General features: G+C 34.1%; 1 protein-coding gene across 1 annotated transcript; it reads left to right on the top strand.

Moving 5' to 3' along the window:
* Positions 1–202: 202 nt before the first annotated feature.
* On the top strand, positions 203–23209 carry LOC123529667 (uncharacterized). Its single transcript, XM_053530990.1, has 17 exons — positions 203–239; positions 1090–1723; positions 1927–1954; positions 2528–3106; positions 3290–3361; positions 3545–3934; positions 4631–4843; positions 5298–5446; positions 14721–14799; positions 17052–17128; positions 17792–17879; positions 18249–18325; positions 18985–19179; positions 19711–19851; positions 21677–21854; positions 22228–22361; positions 22880–23209. Exons 2-17 carry the CDS (start codon positions 1112–1114, stop codon positions 23030–23032), a joined length of 3165 nt encoding a protein of 1054 aa, XP_053386965.1. The 5' UTR covers positions 203–239; positions 1090–1111; the 3' UTR covers positions 23033–23209.
* Positions 23210–27541: the final 4332 nt, after the last annotated feature.

Genomic DNA, 27541 nt, shown 5'->3' with positions numbered 1-27541 from the left:
TTGCGCAGACACCTAACTGCGACTCCCCCCCCCCCCCCCCCCCCCCCCCCACTCAACCCCCACCCCTCTTTGTTCTAACTTTAGTCAAATAAGAGTCTTTTGATTTTTGTTCCATTCCTTAGGCATTGCGTTTTTCTGTACGTTCATTTCTGATATCCAGTTATTTTTTACCTTCAGACTATTGAGTATTCGATTGATATCAAGTTCACCATATTCTGACAATAAATCATCAACAAAACGTATGTTAGAATCTATCCTCTTTTTGAATATAATACATTTTCCTTTATGCTTAATAAAGCTATTAGCAGGTAGTGATAAAAGTTCTGACTGTGGTAGTGATTAAATAGAATCTAAATTCATCTTAATAGTAAGAAATTCCTTCCATATTGATTTAGGAAAAAAAAAACAGGGATAACCTTCCAATGCGCATTTTCAGCAGAAGTTAAATATTTTACCCATTTAATATTCATTGCTTTAGAAAAAGAATCAATATCTACCATAGTGAGGCCTTCATCACTTTTATGGCTTATTCTAATTGAAAGTCTAATTTTATTATTTTTATCACGTCAGTGACGAATATTTTGTACCTAGGTAAAACATGTTATGTCGCAGCTAATTTGCTACCTTTATCTTCAAACTATTATGTCCAAGCACTGTGCTCTCGACTTTAACACATATTTTTTACACATAAAACTTTTATATTTTTAATACATTTTTAAGTACATGAATTTACAAGAAAATGGTGCAATGAACATTCTATTTTTAATATCAAGCCTCTTTGAGATTTAAACTTAAAGTTTAAAATAGAAAAAGGTGGAAACTTCACAGGTCGCTCAACACGACAAAAACGAAAATGTTGCAGGCTCGGTTTGATTGAACCTGTTCATGGACGATAGTGGAAATGCAAGCTGCCGTACACGCCCTCTAGCCCCGGGTTGAGCAGAACTCAAAATTTACACATGCTAAAAGTACAAAAATCAATTTAGAGACATCCGCAAATGTATTCAAAAACCTCTTGAACGTAAATGATATAGCGGTCAATCGCTAGATAACTATAATGACAAATTTTAGCAATTCTTTATGTTACAGAGGCGTTCCAAAGACAAATGCCATGTCTGACAACCCAGAAGAAACATCTTACTACCTTCGACTTGTCTCTATGTATATGGACCTTTGTACAGAGACTGTAAGGAAAGTGTTTGCTTTTTATTCACCAAATAATAATGGTGAAGATTTTATTCGATTAAATCAAGCCAGATTGAATGAATTAAAGACAAATGGAATTCTGAATCAACAGGAATGTGAAGTCGTCATTACACAATGGCCAAATCTCAGACGTATGGATATATCACTATTGATTACCCTCTCTATCAATTTATTTACTACCGTGCAACTACCACCTCCAACAAAAGGATGGAACCGCCCCCCAAAAGGTAAAGACATATCTATTGCGGCTGATCTGTTACGTTTAAGAAAGATCAGAAATGTCATTGTCGGTCACCATCCATGTGCTCGGCTACATCAATGGGTATTTGAAAACGAGTGGGAGAATATTCAGACTATATTACTAAGGATAGAAAGGCAAATAGATCCGGGAAACGAGGTACATCTTCAAAACCAAATTGAATGTTACTTAATACCACAGCTGCAACCATGTATTCAGAACGAGCATGACTCGAAACTGAAAGAATGGTATCAGGAGGTGTCCAAAGCACAGAAACAGGTATTTATCTATGATAAGCAATTTTTTTTACATGCTTGACCGAACTGTAAATTAAATTTTATGCACTTTCATGATAAATTATAACTTATGGCAATACCTTATTAAGAATATCCCTGTTTAGGGATTTAGTCGTAATTTTCAATTTTCTTGTGCTCTGCATTATGTTTCGATTACTTTTAACATATTATTGTCTTTTTGTAAAGGTAGACGAATATCTCAAGAACCTTGAAGGTAAGTTAGATTCTATCGTGTACATGTTGTATTTGCTAGACATGTAAGGCAGATTTACTCGTGTATATGCATTATATACATATCGCACATTATAAAATAAAACATACTGCACTTAAAACATGTAAAGTGATTAAATAGAAGAACAACAATACTATATAAAATAATCTCATTTAATTCTGAGTTGACTGTAACCTTGCTTTCCAATATTTGCTAAGACCATGATACCAAGTCTGGGTGACATTGAACAAGTTGATTTGCTGTTTAAACATTAACATTGCCGTATAAGAACTTTAACCTAGAGTAAACTTTTCTGACAATATTCTAGATACTGATTGTTGGGCTTAATATCATGTTCATTACAGTTAACGGACACTTTTATTTTTATGAGTTTTCGTTTTGACGCAAATAAAATATGCTTAATTTTAACGCATAAACAATAGATTTTTTTTAATTGTATGAATACATTTGTTATAGATGCTGCTCTAAATACATCTTCTGTGTTTTATTTTTTATATTTTGATTTGTTCCTCTTCTTCTTGGAGGAGATATTTTAATTATAGTTTTATTTTCAAGGATTCAACCTTTACTTAAAAGACAAGTCCGATCGGTATGAACGTTATATAAAACTTTTGGTTGAAGGCGGGCGATTTGTATTGTTGGCTCTGATTAAAACAAAATGTCAGCAAAGCGACTTGAGATGCAAATTGGATGAGAAAGAAGATATACTTAGGGAAAAGATCATTGATTCGGAACATTTAGAAATTCTCTATCCATCTGCCTCAGATCGTTTGGCAACCCCGTTGAATTTCTCAGTATGGGACATTTCGTTACTTACTGGGGTATTACTGTATGCTTTTGAGTGCAGTGGTGATCTGAAGGAGGCAATAGACAATCTGTACAATGCACAAAAGAATTACGCAGAGGTAGCTGTTAAATCGTTAGATCCGGACACCTTCGTTGACTACCTATCTGATCTCAAGTACAGCATTAGTGTTGCTAAAAATTATCTAAATTCGGAAGAGAAATCACACATTAATGAAATATTGGAAGAGAGTAAGAAAAAAGCAAAGGAAGATGGCTCATTCAAGATATACATGGAGGAACTCAAATCACAGGGTTTTCAGATGAAAACTTTTTCAGACATTCATAGAGGTAAAAATAAATCATGAATTGTATGTCTTTGTTGTGTTGCTGTAAAATTTTGCTTCAATTATTTGTAAGAGACAATAATTATGTTTTTGTCTCAAATGTTCAAGGAAAACAAGTAAACATGTTCCTTAAATGGCGATATATGTAAATAATAAAAATAAAACTTGCATTACTTGTTTATTTTAGAGACTGTTCAGAAAACGAAAGAAACACTTCAACAAATGATTACACATGGAATATGCTTTGACAGTAACCGGGGTATGCTATTATCTTTGATTTATTTATTTTGATTGTTGCAATCCTTATTGCTGTTTTTGTATACGTTGTACTAGTTTAGTGAATTTCTTTATACTATTTCTCCACACAGAATAAAAGTTACTGCATAGTCGATTATGATAATAATGGAGAGTTCAGCAATAATAGGTGTCTTTGTATTTTCAGTGCTAGAATTGAAAATGATAACTGTCGGATCAGACGAAAAGAAGAAGAAAATTGCTGAAAACATTTTGTTTGAAGTGTGGCAGATCGCATTGGATCGAACAGAAAACAAAGGCAATTTTCAAGAAATCCAGGAAGAAGTTAACAAGGTTTTGAAAGAGATGAAGAAGTCAAAGAATATACAAGATATATCCGTTGAACAGAAATGTATCCTTCTGCAGATTGCAAGTAGGGAACCATGTGACATGTTGGCACTTATTGAATATTTCGAAAGTGACTTATTCCTCAAAACCCTGGATGATATTTGTAAATCGGTTGGATATCATTGCGATACGATTGTTGCAATATGTTCAAATGTAACCATTGAATCTCTTCATGGCATTCTTAATGAACGTAAGTACCACCGGCTTAATTACTTACTAGTGTAACAATAATGTTTTATGTTTTGATAAATATTGGAGTTGTTTGATGGGAAATGAGCGTTTTGGGTAAATTGTCAACAACTGCCTTTCTTAAATATTTCTACCATCTCTTTGACGATTTTTTGATAATATTGTATAATTCAAATAATTTATTTTACAGCGTTCAAACATATTTGAAAGCAAAAGATATTTATAAGTTATTGCATTTAGAAAATACGAGGCTATTTAATATGCCAACTAACGTTATGCGCAGTGATTCAGAAGGTTAGTTTTTTTTAATTCCTAAAATCAAAACGACGCCATCGTGTTTTCGAAAAACAACTTTAGATTTATAAGTGTAACTTTTCTCTTTACAAACGAGTATTATCATTCAGTGATCAATAGTTATGTAATGTATTTGAAATTATATATTGCATGAAATATGATTTCATTTACTGATATTCTCAGGTATTTCATCTACAGCATGTAATAAACATCAATAGAAATGGATTGCTATTGGTGAATACAAACGTTTTCACCAGAGGCATATTTTCATTTACACTTAATATTTATTTGAATCTATTATTTACATAAGAGTCGTATTGGCTATATGAGAAAAGGGGTTAGTAAATTTTGAATATATATACGAGTTGCTGTTCTTATTACTTTCATTCTCGGTAATGTACAGAACATCTAGCAAAGCAACAAGAAAGTGGCATAAGAGTTCCAATTACTGTTTCTTCGCCAGCTGCCATGATGGAATTGTGGAAATTATTTCGAAGTGAGCAATTTTCAAATAGCATAAATGCTATAGCAGAGAAGTTGTCAATACATTCGAAAACACCAATTACCCTGAAAACGTTCACAGATATGAAAGAGTTTAACGACGTCTTTGATGAAGGTTTGTTTTAAAATTGTTTTTATCATTAGAATAAAAGAAGTGATGTATAGCTTTTGAAGTTCCCTACAAAGAGAAACGGACAGGGTGTTTGTTATTGCGAAATGACGAATGTTTTCTTACCCAACATATATAGTGATACAAACGACGTTAAAATATGTATGTCAACACTTTGAAATATCGTGTTTCAAACAAAGTTTACTTCTCTAAAGAGAAATAAATAACAAATTCAGTAAAAGCAATTTCCTGCATGCTTTGATTTGAGTATGCCAATGTGGTGACAACCATCATTTCATTCTACTTAAATAAAACAATACCGTGAGGCTTTTCAATAAGTTATACCAATGATTTCAAATATCTCACACTTCTACCATTAAATTAAGCTACTAAAATACAAATAGAAAATATACATCTCCTTCATATAAATTATCTTGTATATAAATTTAATATTCAACAGAGATTGAGCAAAGTAGTACAGACAGCGAAAGTAATGATTCCTTTACTCAAGACAGTAGCCGAACGTTAGACACTGAATTAGATTTCCCATACAAAGGAGATGAAGCAGGGCATCCAGCTGATCAATCGTCCAAATATGACAAACGAAAGGTCAGTATGATTCACTTCTCTGACTTCTAGGCTCATATTTATCAAAGTTTTAGTCGTACACTTTAAAATGATAATTTTTCATTTGTGTTGTCATTGTTAAGCTAGCACAGATTATGATATCACATTATGTGAATGTGTTTTCTGCATATATAGACAATTTAAATATTGTCTTTTCGGACTTTATCACGCCCGCTTAGATCAACAGAAAGAGCGCAGATCTACGGATCGCGGGGTCGTAAATCCGATACCCGATAGAGGAGTATGTTCTCGATGAATATTTGATAAAATACATTATGTCTGAAATTATTCGTTCTCCATCACTTATTCTCGTTGGGAAGTGGGCAGTTACTTGCGGAGAACACGTTTGTACTCGTGCAGAATCCAGGAATCCTGGATAGCCAAACTGCCCGCCATTACATACCTGAAATACTGATGAATTTTACTTTAAACCCAAACAAACAAACAATCCTTTCGACCTTAAAATATAATAAATACTGACTCTGTTTTTACATTTCTTTTTGTTTTCATTTGACTTGAACCTGACCTAGATTTTATAGAGACAAAATTTCTGACAGATATTCCTGATGATCGAGTAGATAATTTGGCCTCTGTAATTTGACCAAGTGATCAACGCTTTGACCTCAGATGATCCTGTTTTAAAGTTGACCTAGATATTATATGGACAAACATTCTAATACAATTTTAAATAAAGATATAACTGAACATATGGCCTATAGAGTGTTTAACAATGGTGTCTTAACAAAGTGACCAAGTTTAAGACAAGACTCTTCAGGTCATAAAGTTTTAAAGTCACCAAAACTTCATAGAGTCAAATATTCTGATAATAAGTTATATAGATCATGTCTAGTGACCTAGTTTCTATCATCGACTAATTCACTTTGGCGGAAGAAAACTGTTCATAACACTTTTATAACTTTTCAAATGTTAACAAAATACAGTATATACAATAAAAAGGTTTAATTTTATAAAAAAGTCACGTCTTCGGTTTGTCAACTAAGCTAAAATGTACTAGTTCGGAATATAAAGGTTGAAAGCTACATATATCTGCCTTTTAAAAGGTAAAGCCTGTCAAAATGACAGAAACTTTTGATATAGCACCTTGTCCCAAGCACAGAATAGAGTTTCTGAAGGAGGCATAAAAGCGGAAATTAGGTTAGCGGACAATCTGTCTTTGTGCTCTTGTGGTCCTTATTATATATGAAATATTTGCATCACTCAATGTTTTCTGTTTATTAATTTTTCTTTGAAGTGTAAAATAAAAATGTGGAAAATCACAGGTCTCCCAACACGACATAAACAAAAATGTTGCAGATTTGGTTTGATTGAGCCTGTTCATGGAAGATAGTGGAAATGCAAGCTACCGTCAACGCCCTCTAGCCCCGGGTTGAGCAGAACTCAACATTTACACTTATTATAAGTACCAGAAAATAATTTGACATGCGCAGATGTATTCATACTGCGATGCACATGGAACCTTCAGTGATGCACAGAATGCAGTTCCATGGAAAGCGGCGTATAGTCCCCATATAAAAATAATGGCTTGCCCTAAACGCGAAAATAATGGGCAGTACAAAACAAACTGGAATTTAAAGAGCTCGCCTTCGACTGTTGGAATTCGTTTTTTCAAAGCCGGCTTTCTCGTCTCTGTTGTTTAATATGTCCTAAAGGAATTATAGCATAAAGTGTTAGTTTGATTTGTACATTCATTGCATGCCCGGTAGTTCTCCGGCGTTTCATTTCCGTTTCTTTTCTCATGCGACGTCTGCACTCCTTCTCTGGCGTTGTTCGTTTCATCCGTTGAATGTGGCATGCTTTTTTCAATATTTAGCATCAGTTTTACAGATTTTATCAACTTTCTCCTCAACAATCTTTAAGCGCCATGTGGCGGCTGTAAAAAGTCTCCCTGAACATGCATTCAGTGTTGTTATGTGTTTGGTCCTTTGGTGTCATGGTGTTTATTCAACATATGTGTAATAGAGTTCCGCTTGCTTAAGCCAATGCTACGGGCGTGAGAGATGTTGCACATTTCGTTACCTCTCATGAACAGACTTAATCAATAAAATCTGGAAAGCAGATCCTTCGGAAGCACAGAGAACAAAGCAAATAGTGAAAATTGCAGACTCGGTTTGACTGAGTCTGTTTATGAGCAGTAATGGGAAATGCAACACTGCCCACGCCCCCTAGCACCGGCTTAAGCAGTATTCAATCTTCAAATCTAAATGAGTTGAAATCAATGATCCCGAAGGACCAGCTAATATAACAACACTGAGATCAAGTCGGGGCGAGTCTGCTATTATTCTTGGTTGCATTCTTTGCTTCCAACGGATCTTTCTACAGATTTTATTGACATTTAAAACTTTAACCTTATATTACACAGATGAGCAATCCATAGCCATCATGACCCTCTTGTTTATAAACTTGCACTTAAATTGTTATTGATTTAACACTCTAAAACATTGTACGCAATATGATATATTTGTCATCAGGTACAAATCTGATGGATAGCTGGCACTTATACGATGCATATCGGCTGAAATGGGCGAAATATTCAGAACGTTAGTGTAATGTCACAATTATTACCTTGATATAACGGTAACACCCTTCAAATTCAGTTTGAGGAATTTTGATATAATTATTGTCAGTTTCCTTCTCGTATTTTTCAAACTGAAAATAAAAAGTGAATGTCTTATTTACAGACTAATTGTTCTGTCTTCAATAAACCTAGAAAATTACAATTATAAGTATCGATCACTTACAAATATTGGTTAGTTACGATAATGGACAAGACATTTCGAGTGGGCGAATTGTTGACTTTCATTTTACAACATTTGTTGTTTTATTTTAATACAAGGCAATGCATTTTGATATATCTAGCATTGCCATTTCTGATGATTTGATAAATCTGATATTAAAGCATTTTTCTTTGTTATAAATATTCTGTAACATTCATGATTTGGAGCGACATGAAAATATACTTTTCATGTTGGAAGATTAAATATTTACTCAATTTACCAACTTGCTAACTTTAACTTAAGTTTCACCGTGTAAACCCTTAAAACAAAATCATTCAACATTAGTTTTTAAAATGTATAATAAGGACTGTGGTTTTCGTTCTCTGGTAAAATGTGTTAATTTGTCTTAAAACCAAAATGAACTGTCGTATTACTTCAAGACGAAATTGGTAATAAAATGAAAACTGTAGTCATTCGATTTCATACTTCTCAAGTACACATGTGCGTGCATGCAGCGACAAGGCACATGACATCGAAGGAAGTAAAGTATTTCATACCTATAGTGTAGTGCAATAGTAATTGTTCTGACAGAAGCCCAAGAGGGTGTAGCCCTTAAAGAGAATGTCTATACAAAAACTTAAGGTGTTTGAGAGGAAGAAAGTTCCACACCAAACAACCGTAAACGTTGCATCCTATGTGTCGCAAGAATATTGTCACGCAGTTACAGTGCGTTCAGATCTTAATAGATAAAATTAACTAACTGACTTTTAAACTGGTTACGGAACATAATGGGTCCTGCCCCATGACGCTCGGGGTCACACTAATTATTATGGCTGGACAGAGACATTACAATACATTAAACAAACCGAATTTAATGTTATTTATACTTGACGAGGACAATGTATTTACCTAAAATATTGCTGGACAATTATAGAAAAAGATATTGTCCAAATATAATACATAATTCTGCAAACGTTTCACCTTAGATTTTGACAATATGCCATTAATGACTCTTCCCCTAATACAAAGAAAATACAACATCTCTCATATATATATTTATCATAAACAAGATTTTCAATATAAGCTCATATGTGAAAATGAATTCGAGATAAATATAATGTATAAATGATAGCTATGTAATTTATACTTACATAAAATAAAGTACAGGTATTTCCCATCGTATCTAAAACAAAACTTAAACACATGTAGGTTATTCCTTTTCAATGATTTTTATAGTACAAATTTCGAGAAAAAATTATATGCAAATACTTTAAGCAGTACGAAAACAATACATTTACTGTAGGCGTACATTTATTAGCGTGGCAAACTTTAGCGCAAACACAATTTTTGGTGAAATATCTAAATAATGCGTGGACGTGAATTAGCGCTCTCGCGAGACCGCCAATTTCTAATTTTAGCTTTGTCCGAGATGAGGCTCTCGGAAATTTACGGAGTTCACGAAGATTTCCGGAAATAAACTTAACCGTCGGCAATTTTTATGTAATGTGTTTCTGCTGCAATTATTGTAATACGAATCTGACTGTCGACCCTATTCAACCTGAACATGTACCAAGTATGACTTTAAGATAGTGTGCCGTGATGATTCTTGTATTTTTTAATAATACTTTTAACTGTGATGTAGCTTTATGTTTACGTAGAGTATATAGAGTATAATGGGTCTATGACAAAACATTGTCAGACATAGCACCGACACAACAAAATGCCGACGCGACAACTGATAGATGCGATAAGAGATCAACATGTCGGATAGTGTCGTGTCGGCGTTTAGTCGCATTTATGGTCGAAGATAATTTTGATCATACAATTAATATCATACGATCATGGTTTTGATTATACGATTACCATTCATAAGCATTTTTGTGCTCTAAATGCCCTAAATGATCCGAGTATTGAATATCATTACAAAAAATTGACCGAAAATAATTTTATGATCATAATTAATAATTCGTAATTTTGATCATACGATTATAATTGATAAGTATTTACGTTCTTGTAGAATTAGTTTAAGAGCACGTTTAATAGAACGATTAAATACTCCAAGTATTGACTTTTTTTATCGACACAATAGAATGAATATAATTGAATACATGTACAAAAATATTGAAAACACTTTCATCTTCGTCCATAGTGATCGTTACTTCACAAAAAGGAAAGTAACAAGTTGTGTTTGATGGATATATTTTTAATAAGGACAGAAGTCGTAAGGATAAAGTAGTAAAACGTATTGGCGATGTGTCAAACAAGACCCTGCAGGTAGAGCCGTAACCATCGGGGAACCACCGAATACCGAAGATGCCCAAGGAACAAAACGCTACACCATCATAGAGGCCCTTAGAATTACCAATATCTAATAAACAAACTGAAAAAGAAAGCAAGAACTTACTCTTGAAGTAAATCATAGTGGCAATAAGAACGTTATTATTGTAATTTTTTAAACGCGATCAATTTCAGTCCTGTACCACCATAAAAACGAACATGAGCGAATATAAGTTTTTTAAATGAGTATTATATTTTTGGATTCAAATGATCATAAACATTAAAATGCATGGACGATGGTTTCTGAATACATAATATTTTAATAAGTATACTAACTGAATTACATCTGCTGGAAGTTTTTACCTGTGAGATTCGTGTTCGTGGACTGAAATAAAAACAATGCAAACTTTGTGCTAAACAAGTTATCAAAATGGTATATATATAACTGCACTTGAAAAAAGACTACGTCGATTATTATGAAATGAATACCTTCCTTGGAGATAAAAACAGATGTTATTACGCCACGACAAGGTCCAATTTTCTTATAAGTTACTCGAAGGCTATCTATCCATCATGATATGATGATCAATATTAACGGTTTGAGACAATGTGGCGCGGCCTTAGTAAAATTCCATAGTTCAACTACAGTAAGTATTCGGTGGTTATTTTTTGACAACTCGTAAAAACCGGTTATGGCGTTGATTTATAACAATAACTATGAAAGACAAATACATCGGTTTTAACGGTACAGTGAAAACCAGTCTATTTATACTAGTATAAAGTTTGCTATGATGAAAGGAAATCGCATAACTTGAGTCGATACTGACATATATAATCCACTAAATAGATGTTTTGTTGTTTTGCCAATATCTTAAACCTTACCGAAATAATGTCTTTAATTTGGCATAGTAAGGGAACGTATATCATTTTAGTCATACTTCAATTAATTTGAATGAATTTAAACCATCTTGCTATTGTTTTTCATTATTGACTACACTACAGATATTGTCTTACCAATATGAACATACAGAAATGCAGAAATGAGCTGTTATCTGTGACATAGAATGATATTATTTAACTTGTCAAGTATGTCCTTGTATTGTCCAAACTAAGCTCCTTGTCATCAAACTTGAGTTGCTGTCACATAAAAGATATCAGTGTTGAACTTAATTGAACTGGTATTAAATTTTGTGACAGCTGTGTAAGTTTGGTCAGTACCTGACAACAATTTTCACAACTGCACATTTTAATACCACCACCCATTAACTGAACATTAACCGTAAATATTCGAGTTTTAATCTTGACTGTCTGAATATTTAGACCAAACCTTTCAGATATGTGTAAAAAATTCAAGGTAATTCAACCCCTGAAAATGATGAAAAGTGTAAATAAATTATGTGTCGATGTTTGTCGATGTTTGTGAGATGTTTTTGTCGGCCTTTCGTCGCGTCGGCGTTTTGTCGTGTCGATGTTTTGTCTGTCGATGTTTTCTCGCGCTCCCAGTATTGCCTACGTAACTGTATTGTCTTTTGTATTTATTTCAATAATCTGTGTGTCTTATATTCTGTATACTAGTTATAATTGCTGAAATAAAACGAGATAAAACGAGATTGTCACACATTTTATTAATTGAATCCCCTTTGTCCTACATGCATTGTGTCTTGATACAAACGACTGCAACAACAGACATGTCCGAAGGTGATACGGAAATCTATAATAACTAGATCAAATGAGAAAAAAACACAAACTACAAGCTTAAATATTTTATTTTGCACGATCGTATTTTTAAAATTATAATATGAACAATAAACAGGAATATCATACGAATTTAAAATATTAGCAAACAGTGTAAGTAGTGCAAACTCTCAAGAGTATTTATTTGCAAAAGTTCGAAGAAAACATCATCGAATGAAAATGTACATGAAAATGCTTGGACATATTAATGCGCGGACATGAATTAGCACACTTGCGATAGCGCTAAAAGCGCAGTTATTAGTACACCGCTAAAATAAGTAAGCCTACAGTATAATGTTCGTTTGTGTAATTGCATTTGACAAACTACGGATCGCGGGACATATGTTCTCTGTGACGATTTGATAAAAGACATTGTGTCTGAAATCATTTGTCCTCCACCTCTGATTCATGTGGGGAAGTTGGCAGTTACTTGAGGAGAACAGGTTTGTACTGGTACAGTATCCAGGAACACTGGTTAGATTAACTGCCCGTCGTTACATGACTGAAATACTGTGGAAAAACGGTGTTAAACCCAAAACAAAAGAACAAATTGACAAAATATTGATGTCTTAAGGTTTAGCAGTATATGACAAAACAACAGGTTTTTTTAGTAATTGAACAGCACCATGACAAACAACTTATCTGTCCAAAACATGTTTTACTGTTCTGTCCTACAGAGTTGGATACTTAAACTATTCTTAATGAGTTGTCCCCCTTTAAATAAGAATGCCATTTGTAAAGTAAAAATGTAAACAATTGTCAAAAACGATGTTTTACCTAGTTATGTAAAGTTTAAACACTCGCATGATGTTGCAAATGCATCAAAACGAAGACCTGTAACAGCTTTTTAAAAATGGTGAGTTTTTAAAGCCGCTGAACTGTCCAGAAGTGTGGCCCCTTCATGCAGTCCCTTTCTAGAATTCAGTAAGTATATCAGCAAATTGACAATGGTTTTGTAGAATAATATAAATGTTTTATATGCTGTTAAATTTTCATGTAAAACAATGCTTTCTTTCTATGATTTGATGACGTTCGAACTTTTTTCTCCAAAACATGGACCTTTACCTTAAAATCGATAAATTTACCACTGACCTTAGCTGAAACATTAGCTAATTAATATTCGAATATATTTATTAAAAACATTTTTACCTATCTAATGCAATACGATGTACTCACTTTAACAATGCGTAATTTCAATCGTGGATGTACAACTCTTCCCATTTGAAAAATTTGCAGTCAGCTCTGTTTACTTAAAATTGTTAGCTTAGGTTTAGCTTTCATTTATGCTTTATTGAAAACAATTCAATACATCAAAAGAAAAGTAAATAAAATATTCAAGGTTTTAACTACTGTGTAATTCAAACTTTTTACTCATCTAATGTCATTTATCGTAATATTTATTATAAGACTTTGTAGTAAGCATGTACGTATCAAATATTTTCGAAATGGTCTCTTTGAGCTGTATTTATACACGTCATAATTTTTCCTTGTGTATCGAAATGAAAAGGTAAAGGGTTTTGTCTTATAGTTTTAACATTATGTATTTCACATCTGTTTATTTTTACATGAATTCAGTAATGACGATGTCTACTAATAGCAGATGATACAAAAAACGTACAGTTGAAGTGGGAAGCAGTATCTGCATCACTTAAGCAACAAATATATATGAAAGCACATAGACGGCTAACATTTCATTATAGAAATATCACACCATATTTAATTGAACGGAATTATTTAAAAGCGATAATAAATTGATAAATTAAATCACAGGAATCAGTATTTTTCTATAGGTAAACATTGCTCTGGTTTGTTACATTACATCTTCATGGAAGTGCATAGATGAACTGTGTTGTTGTTTTGTATTGCTCTTGACGGAGCGGTACCAGTTACGAACACATGCAAAGACATGAATGTTTTAATATCTTTATTGGCATATCTTACATGTTCTGAAATGATTTGTTGACGACTAAGTTTATTTTATCAAGGTCATTTGCTGATCTGATAAATACAGAGAACATATAGAAATGGGAATTTTTATTTTCGTTTTTAATTGTGATTTACCATGAATATTAAACAAAATAACTTTGTCAATAAATTATATTACTAATTTAAATCGCTAAATAACTTGTTATTTCAATGCAGACATACAAATGGTTAAGTTTGTTGTAAAAGTGAAGGTGTCGCAAGTTAGAAATTTGTCCAATTATAGACTTTTAGCTATAAAATAGGAAATTATTCTAGTGCGCAGATATTGCCTTTCGTGTCATGGGCATCTTTGCTATTTCTCAGGAACTTCAATTTGCGGATTTCAAATACTAACTATAAAATTAAATTGTGTTTAATCATTGAGATCTAATGTCTTTATATATATTTCTAACTTGAACACGAAACCAACGAAGATAAGAGCTAAATTGAATTTGAATGATTTTACAGTAAGTAGTAACACCAGCTTGTACCCGTTGACAATTTGTTTAAATTGAAATATGATTATGTTTTATTTTTCTCTGTAGTTAAAGAAGAGGTTAGGTAAAAGAAATGGAAAGAAGCCTCCGACACAGGACCAACAAGCCGCTGGAGACACTGGGAACAGTACGTATCAACATAATTCATAATATTGTATAATTTATAATACTAGTTTTCGATAATATTCAATTTTGTTTCGTTGTTTTAGTATTTGGGACATGGGATTTATTGTGATAGAAATTACTTCATACAATTAAATGTATGTAGCATCAATATATAATGCGCATGAAGATACTTCCGTCTATGATCAAATGTTATTTACATTATACATACATAAAATGTCTTCGTTTGTGTCTGACAAGACGTGCGGAAAATACATGATGTCCACCTGTATTCTACACCGTTTCGCTCTGCTCTACTTGATGTTTCTCTTGATGCTCAGCCTTCGTTAAAATGCATAATTCTGTAGAGTATTATGTATACGTTATTTCCGATATAAAGACTGAGCTTGCTACGAGTCATATTAGTTATTTAACAACAGGTATGCAAAACCAATGTTGGTGTTTTCGTTTTTATCCCCTAAGACAGAATTTGTCTTTAGATCGGCCGCCGGGGAACCCTGCCACAGGCGCAGTTGGAGCGACTGGTGGAAGTATGTATCAATTCAATGTATAATTTAAAAATTTTGCAACATGACTATCGTTCACTGTTTGTCTCAAAGTCGCATGCTATATCGCTCAGTAAAGAAGTTTGCGAGGCTTGGAGATTCTAGCTGAAATAAAGGTCCTCTCCCTTTTATTGAATAACATTCACGTCAGCATTGAGAATGTAATCTGTAAATATATTGATGATGTCTCCGTCCATACAAACTCTGCTTCAACTTCAACTTCAATGTGGGTACTCGACAATATCCACTACGTAGACATCGAAGTCGAGGAAAGGTGACTGTACATCGGTGTAGAGCGAAGTGTTCCGACCATTATCTTTTTTAAAAAAGAAACATGCACAAGTCCGCAGTTTCAATTATCTCTTCATACTGATGTTACGCACTACACCATAAAATAGTCTATTGACCAACATGTATTTACACTATATAATAATGCTGTGATGCTTTAAACACTGGATGGCACGAACGAGACGAGTTGGATGGAGGATTTGAACGCATCCAGACTCGTAGACATAACACAGGATTCCGGAATCATGTTCAGTGTGATAACAGTTCTTGGAAAGAATGAATTTTGATATATATTGATCCTTGATTGATATTGGATACATTTTATGCTGTGACTCCTTCCAGTAGAGCGAAAAGTAGAAGTTGTAGGATGGTAGTTCACTGGTACAGCAATTAAACAGTTAAAATTTTATACATAAGTATGACATTAGCACAAGCTCTGCGTTGTTGAAGGCTTGACCATTCTAATTTCTTAACCATTTCACTAAAACTGGTCGGATTGTAAGGATTGTATGGTTTGTTCATCACCCATCTCGCAGCATTTCTTTAAATTTGTTCAATTTATTTTGAGTTTTTTTGGGAAGGGTTCCAAATAGGTGACGCATATTCTAACTTTGGCCGAACTAAACTTTTATATGCATTTTCTTTTACTTTTAGTGGACAGTATCTTAGATTCCTATTTTTTAAAAACAGGAACACTTGATGCCTTTTTCGTGATGGTGTCAATATGATTGTTATATTTCAGATTGTTAGTAAGTTTAACTCCTAAATTTGGGTGGTGGTCTTCGGTTTCCAAAGTATCACCTTTCATTTTGTATTCATGTTTCCTTTTACGAGCAGAAGATGAGATTTGCATAATTGCACATTTTTTGACGTTAAAATCCATTTGCCAAATGGTTCCCCGGTTTTCAAGTTTAGAGAGATCTTCTTGCTAGGGGATTACTCCGAAAAAGTCCTTGTTTAAAAATGGAATTTTCTGTAGGATGCTGATTAATGTAATACATTAGCATCAGGATGTTATATATTATTACGCGTGATTCTGACATATTTAAGATAACTATATAGATTTTAGTCAGGGGGATTTTTTTCAATTAATGTCGCTGTCTAAACTTCCTTTTGTGGATGAACAAAAATAAAAAAAAGTTTTGCATTGCATGCCTCTGACAATAATACCATGGCAAATGCACTTGATGTAAAACATTTTGAGGCTACGCAATCTGAAAATCATTATATTTAGTTTATTTGGCTTATCTAAAAATCACAAATGAAATTCTTCTCTGTATTTAATTGGAATGGAATGAATTGTAATTGTCGTTCTGGCAATTATATTTGATCAGTTACCTAAACGTAGTTTAAAGTGATAATCATAACTAAAAGTCGCAAAACGAATGTGGTTACATAATTAACAATGTTTCTTATTTTCTAGGTTTAACACTAGACAAATCTGGCCTCTTGAAAACCCCGTGGAGGAAACTAGAACAAAACGAAAAATGGACGAAACAAGTAACTTTTTTCTAATGATTGTCTGAAATATGATTTTGCATGAATCTTCGTAACGTTTTTTGTTTTGTTTTGTTTTTGTTTATTCCATCACGAAAGTTCATAAAAGTGATATTACCTATAAAATTACTATATATCACTACGACAGAATACAAAACTATCTAAGAGTAGCTTTACAAAAGTTATAGATGTCTTTGTTCATGCGTTAATTACATGCTTTACAGTACATTAGATAAGTGCACTTGTAAAATTATTTGTGACTTTCATAGTGGAAGTTTAATTATTGCGGAATTTATTTTCTGTTGGTGTAGAATTATTAACAGAGTGAAAAACTTTGATGAGATGATCAGTCAGCTGTTTGTTATAGTTTAAAATGTAAGTTAGAATAATGTCACTAGCGAGCATACTTTATAGTGGCAACTGGAACATGAAATACAGGTTATCCGAATTTTGCATATAGAAATTATCTACTATTTATTTGTGATGCAATCAGATGTTTTAGAAATTGTTAAGGCACACTACAGTAAAGTTAGAAATTGACTGTGAAAAGTCTAGCTAATATAAAGCCATTGCGACAGAATATTTGAAAATCTGTTTCTTTATATCTAAGACAAAATTTTGTCTAAACTCACCATAGTATATATGATGATTACGTTCACATTTCAGTATGCTGAAAAGCTTTTAAGTGACATACAGAAACATTGTGGTAACGACGTGTGGAAAAACAATTACATGTACAGACATCAAATGACAAGTAAATACAATATTCAAGGTTTTAACTACTGAGTAATTTAAACTTTGTACTCATCTTATGTCATTTATTGTAATATTTATTATAAGACTTTGTAGTAAGCATGTACGTATCAGTTGTATTAGAAATGGTCTCTTTGAGCTTTATTTACACTCGTCACAATGTTTACTTGTGTATCGAAATGAAAAAGTAACGGTTTTTGTTTTATAATTTTAATATTATGTATTTCACATCTGTTGTAATGTTAAATGCAATTTTCGTTTTGGCAATTAAGTTAGATCAGTTACCTAAACGTAGATTAAAGTGATAATCATAACTAAAAGCCGCAACACGAAAGTGGTTACATAATTAACAATGTTTCTTATTTTTTAGGTTTAACACTAGACAAATCTGGCCTCTTGAAAACCCCGTGGAGGAAACTAGAACAAAACGAAAAATGGACGAAACAAGTAACTTTTTTCTAATGATTGTCTTAAACATGATTTTGCATGAATCTTCGTAACGTTTTTGTTCATTCCATCACGAAAGTTCATAAAAGTGATATTACCTATAAAATTACTCTATGTCATTACGACAGAATACAAAACTATCAAAGAGTAGCTCTAAAAAAATTATAGATTTCTTTATACATGCGTTAATTACATGCTTTATAGTAAATTAGAGTGTACTTGTTAAATTATTTGTAACTTTCATAGTGAAAGTTTAATTATTGCGGAATTTATTTTCTGTTGGTGTGGAATTATTAACATGGCGAAAAACTTTTATGAGATGAACAGTCAGCTGTTTGTTGTAGTTTAAAATGTAAGTTAGAATAATATCACTAGCGAGCATATAGCGGTAATATTATATAGTGGCAACTGGAACATGAAATACGGGTTACCCGAATTTTGCTTTTACAAATCATCTTTTGTTTATTTGTGATGCAATCAGATGTTTTATAAATTGTAAAGGCACACTACAGGAAAGTTAGAAACTTACTGTGAAAGGTCTAGCTAATATAAAGCCATTGCATTTGAAATTCGGTTTCTTTATATCTAAGACAAAAAATAATAATAAAAAAATATCTAAACTCACCATAGCATATATGATGATTACGTTCACATTTCAGTATGCTGGAAAGCTTTTAAGTGACATACAGAAACCTTGTTTTAACGAAAAAAACATTTCGAACATTCGCATTTTGCTTCTGGGGTCGGTAGGAGCTGGAAAATCATCTTTTCTTAACACAGTAGCATCTATTGATAGAGGAAGAATATCACAGATAACCATTGCAGGAGGAGCTGATTGCAGTTTGACCTTTGCGGTATAGAAACCTTTACAACTTCTATTGATTTATACACATTTTTCAAATAAAATTTTATTCAAGATGGAAGACCAGATCTAAGCATGCAGAGAATATTTGAATGCTTGAGTGTCTTATGTAAAAGAAACACGGAAACACTAAGTGATGTTTCCAATTCCGTTGAAATGATAACACGACATTTCTGTTTCTATATATATTCTGATTCGTGTATAACTACCTGTAAATTATTACAATCATTCTACAAGCCGACATATAATTAGGCAAGAAATAAAATTTATCCACGCGAATTCGGATTTTATGCTTGTGTTAAAGATACACGAGAGAAAATAAACACTGAACGCTGCTACACAGGAGAGTGAGATATTCTTGGCTTGTGACAGGAATATTTTTATAACAAAAGGGTCGGGAAGATTCATTAAAATGATATCAATATAGGATATATTTTTTGTACTCGCTAACTATTTGCTAACAATGACAATAACCTTACTGTACACGTATTAGTAAAAGTGAGTTTGTTTTATACGAAAACAGCTGAAAGAATATCGCCCACAATACAAACTTAAGAACTTCCGAATATTAAATACAGTGGGCGTGGAGGACAATGATCAAGGAGGACTCAATCTTAATGATGTTCTGTACCTTGTCAAGGGTCACATTCCACCTGATTATAAGGTAAGTGCAACACTTCTGTTTTAACAAATGAGCCAAATTCCTAAACTTCCTATACATTTTTTGCCGTATCGATACATTACTTTTTTGCAACGTAAAAACGTTTCAAGATAGCATTATAGAACACAACAAAGAAAGAATGGATTACAAACTAATCTAGGCTGAACATTGATCCTGTAGGGCCTTGAAAGACGTGACCAGACGTTTGTCAAATACTTCTTTTTGGAATGTAATGATCTTTCCGTGATTTCAATGGGCTTTAAGGGATACCTATAGCTCGGTTAAACTGACTAAACGTAATGTAAACAGAAGATAATGAGTAATTTAGTGGAATACTGTCTAATGTGATCTTTTTTGTGCGTCAATATATTTTACAGTAAGACACTCAAAATGAGATCTATTATATGCAATTTATAACATTAGTATGAAGCTTGACAGAGGCCAATATTTATGAGTTTATAATAATTCGAACATATATTATCATTTGTATGCATGCGTCTTTTGTTTACATTAAGCACATAATTTTTCTTTAACTATTAAACAACTCCTACTGTACACTAAGCCGAAGTGTCAGATTTATATAAAATGTTTAATCAATTTATCCGTCAGAAAGGCGTAAGCTGAAGGTTAACCGTATGCAGATTTTCTGGGCGTATCGTTTACATAAAGTTAATACATCGTACATTTGTGTATAGCTCACAGTAATGCCTTGGTCACAAAAAAAAATGTACGGTTTTAACAAATTGTACGATTCCGCCAATTTTATGGCACGTACGGCACTCGTACGGTATCCGCATTGTGTCCCCTTGACAAGAATAAATCAGTTCGGCGACGACTAAAAAGTTTGCTTTTCAATCGTATGATATCCTTACGGACATCGCAGACATGTCATACGGCTCGTAGGGCGCTGGTACCGTGTTCCTGCGACAATAATAAACTAGTTTTGCGACGTCTGAAAAAATGTCCTATTGAAGCCCCTCACCTGATTGCAACACTCTGAGAGCCCCGTGCGGACAGTGCATGTTCTCCGCACGGGATCCTTAATACTAGTATTGTACGGACATCTTACATTGATCTAGATAGTTCTAGTCGTGGGTGCATTAGCAAGCCTCGCAGTTTTCCAATTTCGTGCGGTGCCCGTACGAGTTCCACCGTGGCCCATTAGGTTCCCGAACTTGTCTCTTGCAAGCTGCTCCCGACTTCGAAATATTCTACGAGCTTGTAAAAATTTTGAGAGTTCATTGAAACATTTTCACCGAGTCCCCGAGTTATCTACTAGTTAAAAATCCGCAGTTGTACGAATCAGCGATGCCCGTGCAGACGTCGTACAAGTTTTCAAAAATCGACTGAAAAACTACTCGTACGGTTCTCGTAACGTTCTTGTGACCAGGGTATTAGTCTTACACGTTCGGATATACTAGTTGCGCAACACTTTCATGAAGTACGCCATATACGATTTGCTCAGGATATAATTTGACCACCCTCTGCTTTGTAATGATATCTCATATTCGTATTGTGTCTAAATACTACATCGAAATGCCTGTCATAGTGTCTTGGTATTACTGTAAAACTATTGCCATTGATTAATATGTTAGCTTTGTGTTGTAAGCTTTAGTTCATTATTAGTGGTAAAGTGTAACATGTACTTTTAAACCACGCTATTCACATAATCATGAGGTCATTACTCGTAACTAAAGCGGTGAGTGAGTGTTTGGTTTTCTTACTGTCTCGTTTTTATTTTGTAATAATTATATGCCAGCATAATAGACATTTAAAAAATACAACGTTATCTGAAGCCAAATTATGTTCAATTTTGTTACATATAAAGTTTAATCCTGCCACATCAATTGATGAAAGAAGCCCAGAATTCAGGCCAGAGCCAAAAGATAACGAGAAGATTCATTGCGTGGTTTTTGTATTAGATGCAACTGTCGCCGGGAATGATAATATTTCGGATGCGAGAAGAAGAAAAATAAAAAAACTACAAACTGCGTTAAGGGCTTTCAGTAAGAAATATGTTTACTCATATTTAATTCGAATAATAGACCACAGAAGACAGACAAGAACATATATAATCTTTTTACAACTATATTAAGACATCTTCACTTTTATTTTGTCATTTTTGTTTAGTTCATCGCAGTGTAAATATTAGTGCTGATGCTGTATACAAAGAATTGACTATCGCATTGAACAGCAGATTGAAGTCATATTCACGGGTTTTACTAGTGTTATGCGTATTCAAAATATATGCTTTGTTATGAAACTTTAACAAATTTATCTCCTTCCAGAAGTAAATGCGTCAACTGTCTTCTGTTGTATTACTTTACTTAGTCATGTATTATATTAGATACTTATAGCATTATTTCATTACATGCACAGATATCCCACGGATAGTGTTATTAACAAAGATCGATGTACTCTGTGAATTTGTTGATGCAGATATAGAGAATACTTGCAAAAGTGAAAAAGTTAAAGAGGCTGTAAATGTGGCGAAGGAACTGTACAAGCTTCCGGTTAAAATCAGTTTTTGATTTTTACTTTAAAAAACATGTCTGTAAACGTGACTTTCATCTGTATGGTGGCAAAAAGTGAGGAATTAGTTTTTACAAAGTCATATGTGATCGAAAAAACATTGCTCACCGATGCGTGGTTCGAAACCTCACTAGTGCTGTAGTATAATTTTTCTGAGGAAGGAAGCCATTACATTTGTAGCTTAAGTACGAAATAAAGTGTATGTTCATGCTTGGAACAATGATAGGAGAAGCCGCTGGTGTCTTTCCCTACAATTTAAAGCTGGAAATGTCACCATATAACTGAAATTGTGTGTGTCAATGTAACTCTTTGACACATTAATGCAAACTTAGAGACCAAAGCATGTCACGAAATAAGGAGTTTCAATAATACTAGATTATATAAATGAAAGCGTATCAAATGCGGTACATATGCCATAGTTTCATTTTTTATTTTTATCTTTATTACGAATGTTAGTATGTTATTTTCATTTACACAAGAACATATATCATTTTTGTAGGAGAACTGTGTTTTTCCCGTTAGAAATTATGAACATGAGGTTGAGGCAGACTATAAGAAAGAGATACTGCATCTTCTAGCTCTCAGGCAAATGATTTACTTTGGAGCTGATTTTCTCGACTCTGTACCTGCCAGTGATCACGAAGAATCTTAGAAATATGAAAGGGGACAAACCAAGAGATTTTCTACATTTTATTCCTTAAAGATGTATGTCTTTGATAGCATTGTGTTTTAACATAGTGTATGATCTGACTCACTGTCAGGATAAATTTGAATGATAGACAATAGTCTCGTAAGACGAGGACATTACGAATGCCGTTTTATCATTGGGTTAATGCATTTATTTTTATTTTTTATACTTTTGTTACTTTTTTTTTGGATGTGCAAAAAATAGATACAAAGTATTGGGATGTGAATGCAACGGTTAATTTTATAGAGAGGGGGGGGGTAGGGGAGGGGTGTTACACTTACTTCTTTATCTGTTTTAACCCTTGCCCTGCTAAATTTCTATAATGATCTTCTCCATCTTTCAATTTGGACAGTACCATTAACTATTAAAAGTGGTGCTTATAAAAAGATACTGACTGAATGGCGAATAGTGCCGATCAATGATCAGACTGCACGGATGTGATAAATGTAAATATCCATAAAGTTCCAAAGTACACAAAGTACATGTATATAAATTCTGATAGATTTTAAAATACTAGATATCGCGTGAAATGTTTATTACAGCTCCGCCACGTGATATGTAAGCCGTACAATGAAAAAAAAAACAACATAGTGGCTTTCCGACCAGCATGGCTCCAGACCACGCGGATGCGCAGGCCGGTCTGGATGTTGGTTTTCCCATGGCGCGGTTCAATATTATTAATCCGAGTGCGTTTTTATGACATTGTCACATCAAAGTAATCTTATATGCTTCAGTAAATTTTATGATCCGCTCTAATTATGGGACATTCTCGAAATAAAGTTAGGGTCTTGATTACCGAAGTGACCTATGCTTTATCATGTCAATTGCATAATTGTTACGTAATGATTTCCGGTATATTACTTAAAACAGTAACTTTAGTGACATGAAGCCGCAACCCCTATGTATGTAGATGTCATTCAAGTCGGAGAAAAATATATACAACAACTATTTGAAGTTGTTGATAAAATAGATAAAATGAAAGAAAATATGTGAATACGGTAACGTTCTCGCGAATTCTTTTGAGTAGTGAATAGTTTCTGTGTTACATATAAGTAGTATAGGCATTGGTTTGTGTGTAAACAAACGGGCGCCATCTTGGATGACCTAGTTACTATAATTAGTAACTCATTTGCATATAAGAATTCATAATAAGTGCGCGTGTGCGGCGGCCATTTTGAATTCTAATGACGTATTTATGAAAATGCTTAGGAATGTCTTGTATACTTATCTAGGGCGTGTTCGCGCATATCGAGGGTCAGCCCTACAGGTCACAATAGCCTAAATAGTTTTCCCTATATCTTCTATATAAAACTGACTTTTTTTCAAAGAGCTAGCAAACATAGCTAGACCCATTTCAGAGAACAAATCCTTTCCTCATTTTAAAGAGTTATGATAAAACTGATATAAAATGAAGAGAAAAGTAGGGGTCATGTATCTTCTAAGAGAGATTTCTCTGTCACATTACTGTAAACTGACATCAAAATCACACTTCTGTGACCCGGAAGTACTACTCATACAAAATTGAGCTTGACTTCACCGAATACAACCTGCTCTCCCACGTTTCCTACCAAAATGTCAACAATACATCCACAGTGAAATCTAAACAAAAACTAGCCTCAATTTAGACCTCTGTTAAGCGAAAAATTAGTATTCAAATACCTGGCAGCCATTACGCGACTAGACCAGATGGCTCACACGCTGGTTCCTTTTAGTTTAGTTAGACCGGGAGATAACACGAAAACAAAGCTATACGCATGCGTAATAAAGAAACTCTAGTATAAAAATCATTCGAAAGAAAATGTATAATATAATTACGTACTGCTGACCAGTCATTAAAACTATACGAGAATACCTATTTATAAAATGAAATTAAAAGACAAACTATTACGCACTCAACGGATGTAAACCCGTCGATATCCCACACTAAAATGAACCAACACTTTTAGAATACAGATTAATACCGTCGTTTCTAAACATAAAATAGCCAATCAGACGGCAGGGAAACTAACCAATAAAACGTCTCAAATAAAGTCGTTTTGACCAATGAAAACGTCGAAATTTCAACCAATCGACGCTCAGTATTATTAACGAATGACATCGCGAATTCAGAAAGCGAATCGTATATAAGAGAGTGCACAGCCGTCATCCATTGGAATTCATACGGGTGACATGGAAAACTTTACCGTTAACACTTTCACCGGCGCGGACGAATTTTGCGGGGATCAGGCGTTCTCTTCTGCAAATGACAACGGTAAGTCTGAATACTGATCAGAGAATAAACTATTTTGACAGGCTTAAATCCGTACTATAACGTACAAATACGATGATTTTACATAGCGCGATTTATGAGCGCATTAATATAATGATTACAATTTCTTTAATAAACCCGATACGAAATACAATAGAAATAATTAACTAAATTATTCATACAACTTACCAGTCCGGATAAATTCGCCTAATGAATCAATGGTTGAATAGAAATATCGTTTCACTACCAACAGCCGATCGAATGCATTATTTTGACAAGCGGTAACGTTTTTTCCAATACAGGTTGAGACACGTATCGCTTTACGTCTACTCCGCGCTACATATTTATCGATTTTAAACAGCGCCGTTAACGCTTTATACATAATTATAGAAATGATTATAGCAAAATGTCATGAATTTACCCGATACGAAAATGAAACAGAAATACCTAATTTAATCGTTCATACAACTTACCTGTCCGATAACATTCGCCTAATGAATCAAATCTTTAGATGGTTGAATAGAAATATCGTTTCACTACCAACAGCCAATCGGAATGCAGTATTTTGACAAGCGGTAACATTTTTTCCAATACACCTGACAGTTAAGACCCGTATACGCTTTGCGTCATACTCCGCGCTATATATATATTGATTTTAAAGAGCGCCGTTAACGCTTCATACATAAGTATAGAAATGATTAAAGCAAAAATGTCTTTAATAAACTCGATACGAAAATGAAATACAAGCACCTAATTTAATCGTTCATACAGCATAAACCGTGATGTGCGCTTTACCTGAGATCCTTTAACCGAATGATATTTATCTGTAGAACTGGAGTATATAACACTTCGCTACCTACAACCAATCAGGAAGCAGAATTTTGACAAGCGATAGCGCGTAGTTTAACATTTGGCCGCATTATTGAGCGCGTTTTATAATTTCAGTGTATAGCTTATAAATACTAACGGAATTAAAAAGCTAGGTTATTGAGTTTATTTATTTCCTCTAACGGTTTTTTAATGTGATAATAGAAAGGAATGTTTACTGTTCTTTAATACATAGATGAATAACTATTGACACGGCAGTCAATTAAGCACGATGGCTGTCTTACCTTACCTATCTGTTAAAAAACGTAAAGTACAACATTTCTCTATTATGCTTGGAACGGCTTTAGCAGTGTTTGGTATCAAATGAAAGGTTTTGACGAGTACTATTGACAAAATGATTTGTTTTATCACATATCCAAAATTGCAGCGATTGAATTTACGGGGCGAAGTATAATAAATAGAGCCAAAGCAACGTTCTGATTTGTTAATATAACTTATAGCATTGCTTTGATTTGCTAGCGATACGGCGCATTTTGATTGGTCGCACAGGGATCACACGCATATAAGTCAAAAGTAAACTTAACCATGACTGAAGGGGTTACGAGTTACTGTATATACCTACACCACCTCCTCTCCCTCCTCCTCCTCCTCCACACCTCCTTCTCTCCTCCTCCTCCTCCTCCACTCCTCCTCCTCCTTCTCCTCCTCAACTCCTCCTCCTTTTCCACTCCTCCTCCTCCTCCTCCACTCCTCCTCCTCCTCCTCCTCCTCCTCCTCCTCCACTCCTCCTCCTCCTCCACTCCTCTCCTCCTCTTCCACTCCTCCTCCTCCACTCCTCCTCCTCCTCTCCTCCTCCTCTCGTCCTCCTCCTCCACTCCTCCTCCTCCACTGCCTCCTCCTCCTCCACTTCCTCCTCCTCCACTCCTCCTCCTCCTCTTCTTTCTCCTCTGCCCCAAGAAAGCGTAAGAATGGCAAACAGAATAAAGCAGTGTCTTTTTGATAAAAGAGACTTACATCGATTTCACAAATGCATCAGTGTCCTGTTTGCCATCAGTCTTTCTCTGGGATCGACAACATGCGGAGACATCAACGTTATGTCCACGGAAATGACGAAGCCACTGACAGTTTTTCCACTACCACTTGGTCCTGAAACGACCATAGAAAATGGATGTTGAAACGTGATCTCTCTTGAGATGTCCCATGCTTGTAATGGCGATGAAAAACTGTCAGTGGCTTCGTCATTTCCGTGGACATAACGTTGATGTCTCCGCATGTTGTCGATCCTAGAGAAAGACTGATGGCAAACAGGACACTGATGCATTTGTGAAATCGATGTAAGTCTCTTTTATCAAAAAGACACTGCTTTATTCTGTTTGCCATTCTTACGCTTTCTTGGG

This window comes from Mercenaria mercenaria, chromosome 19 (assembly GCF_021730395.1).
Source record: "Mercenaria mercenaria strain notata chromosome 19, MADL_Memer_1, whole genome shotgun sequence".
In the NCBI taxonomy this organism is placed as follows: Eukaryota; Metazoa; Mollusca; class Bivalvia; order Venerida; family Veneridae; genus Mercenaria; species Mercenaria mercenaria.
The sequence above is the reverse complement of the archived record's forward strand: the minus strand, read 5'-3'. Positions and strand labels throughout refer to the sequence as shown.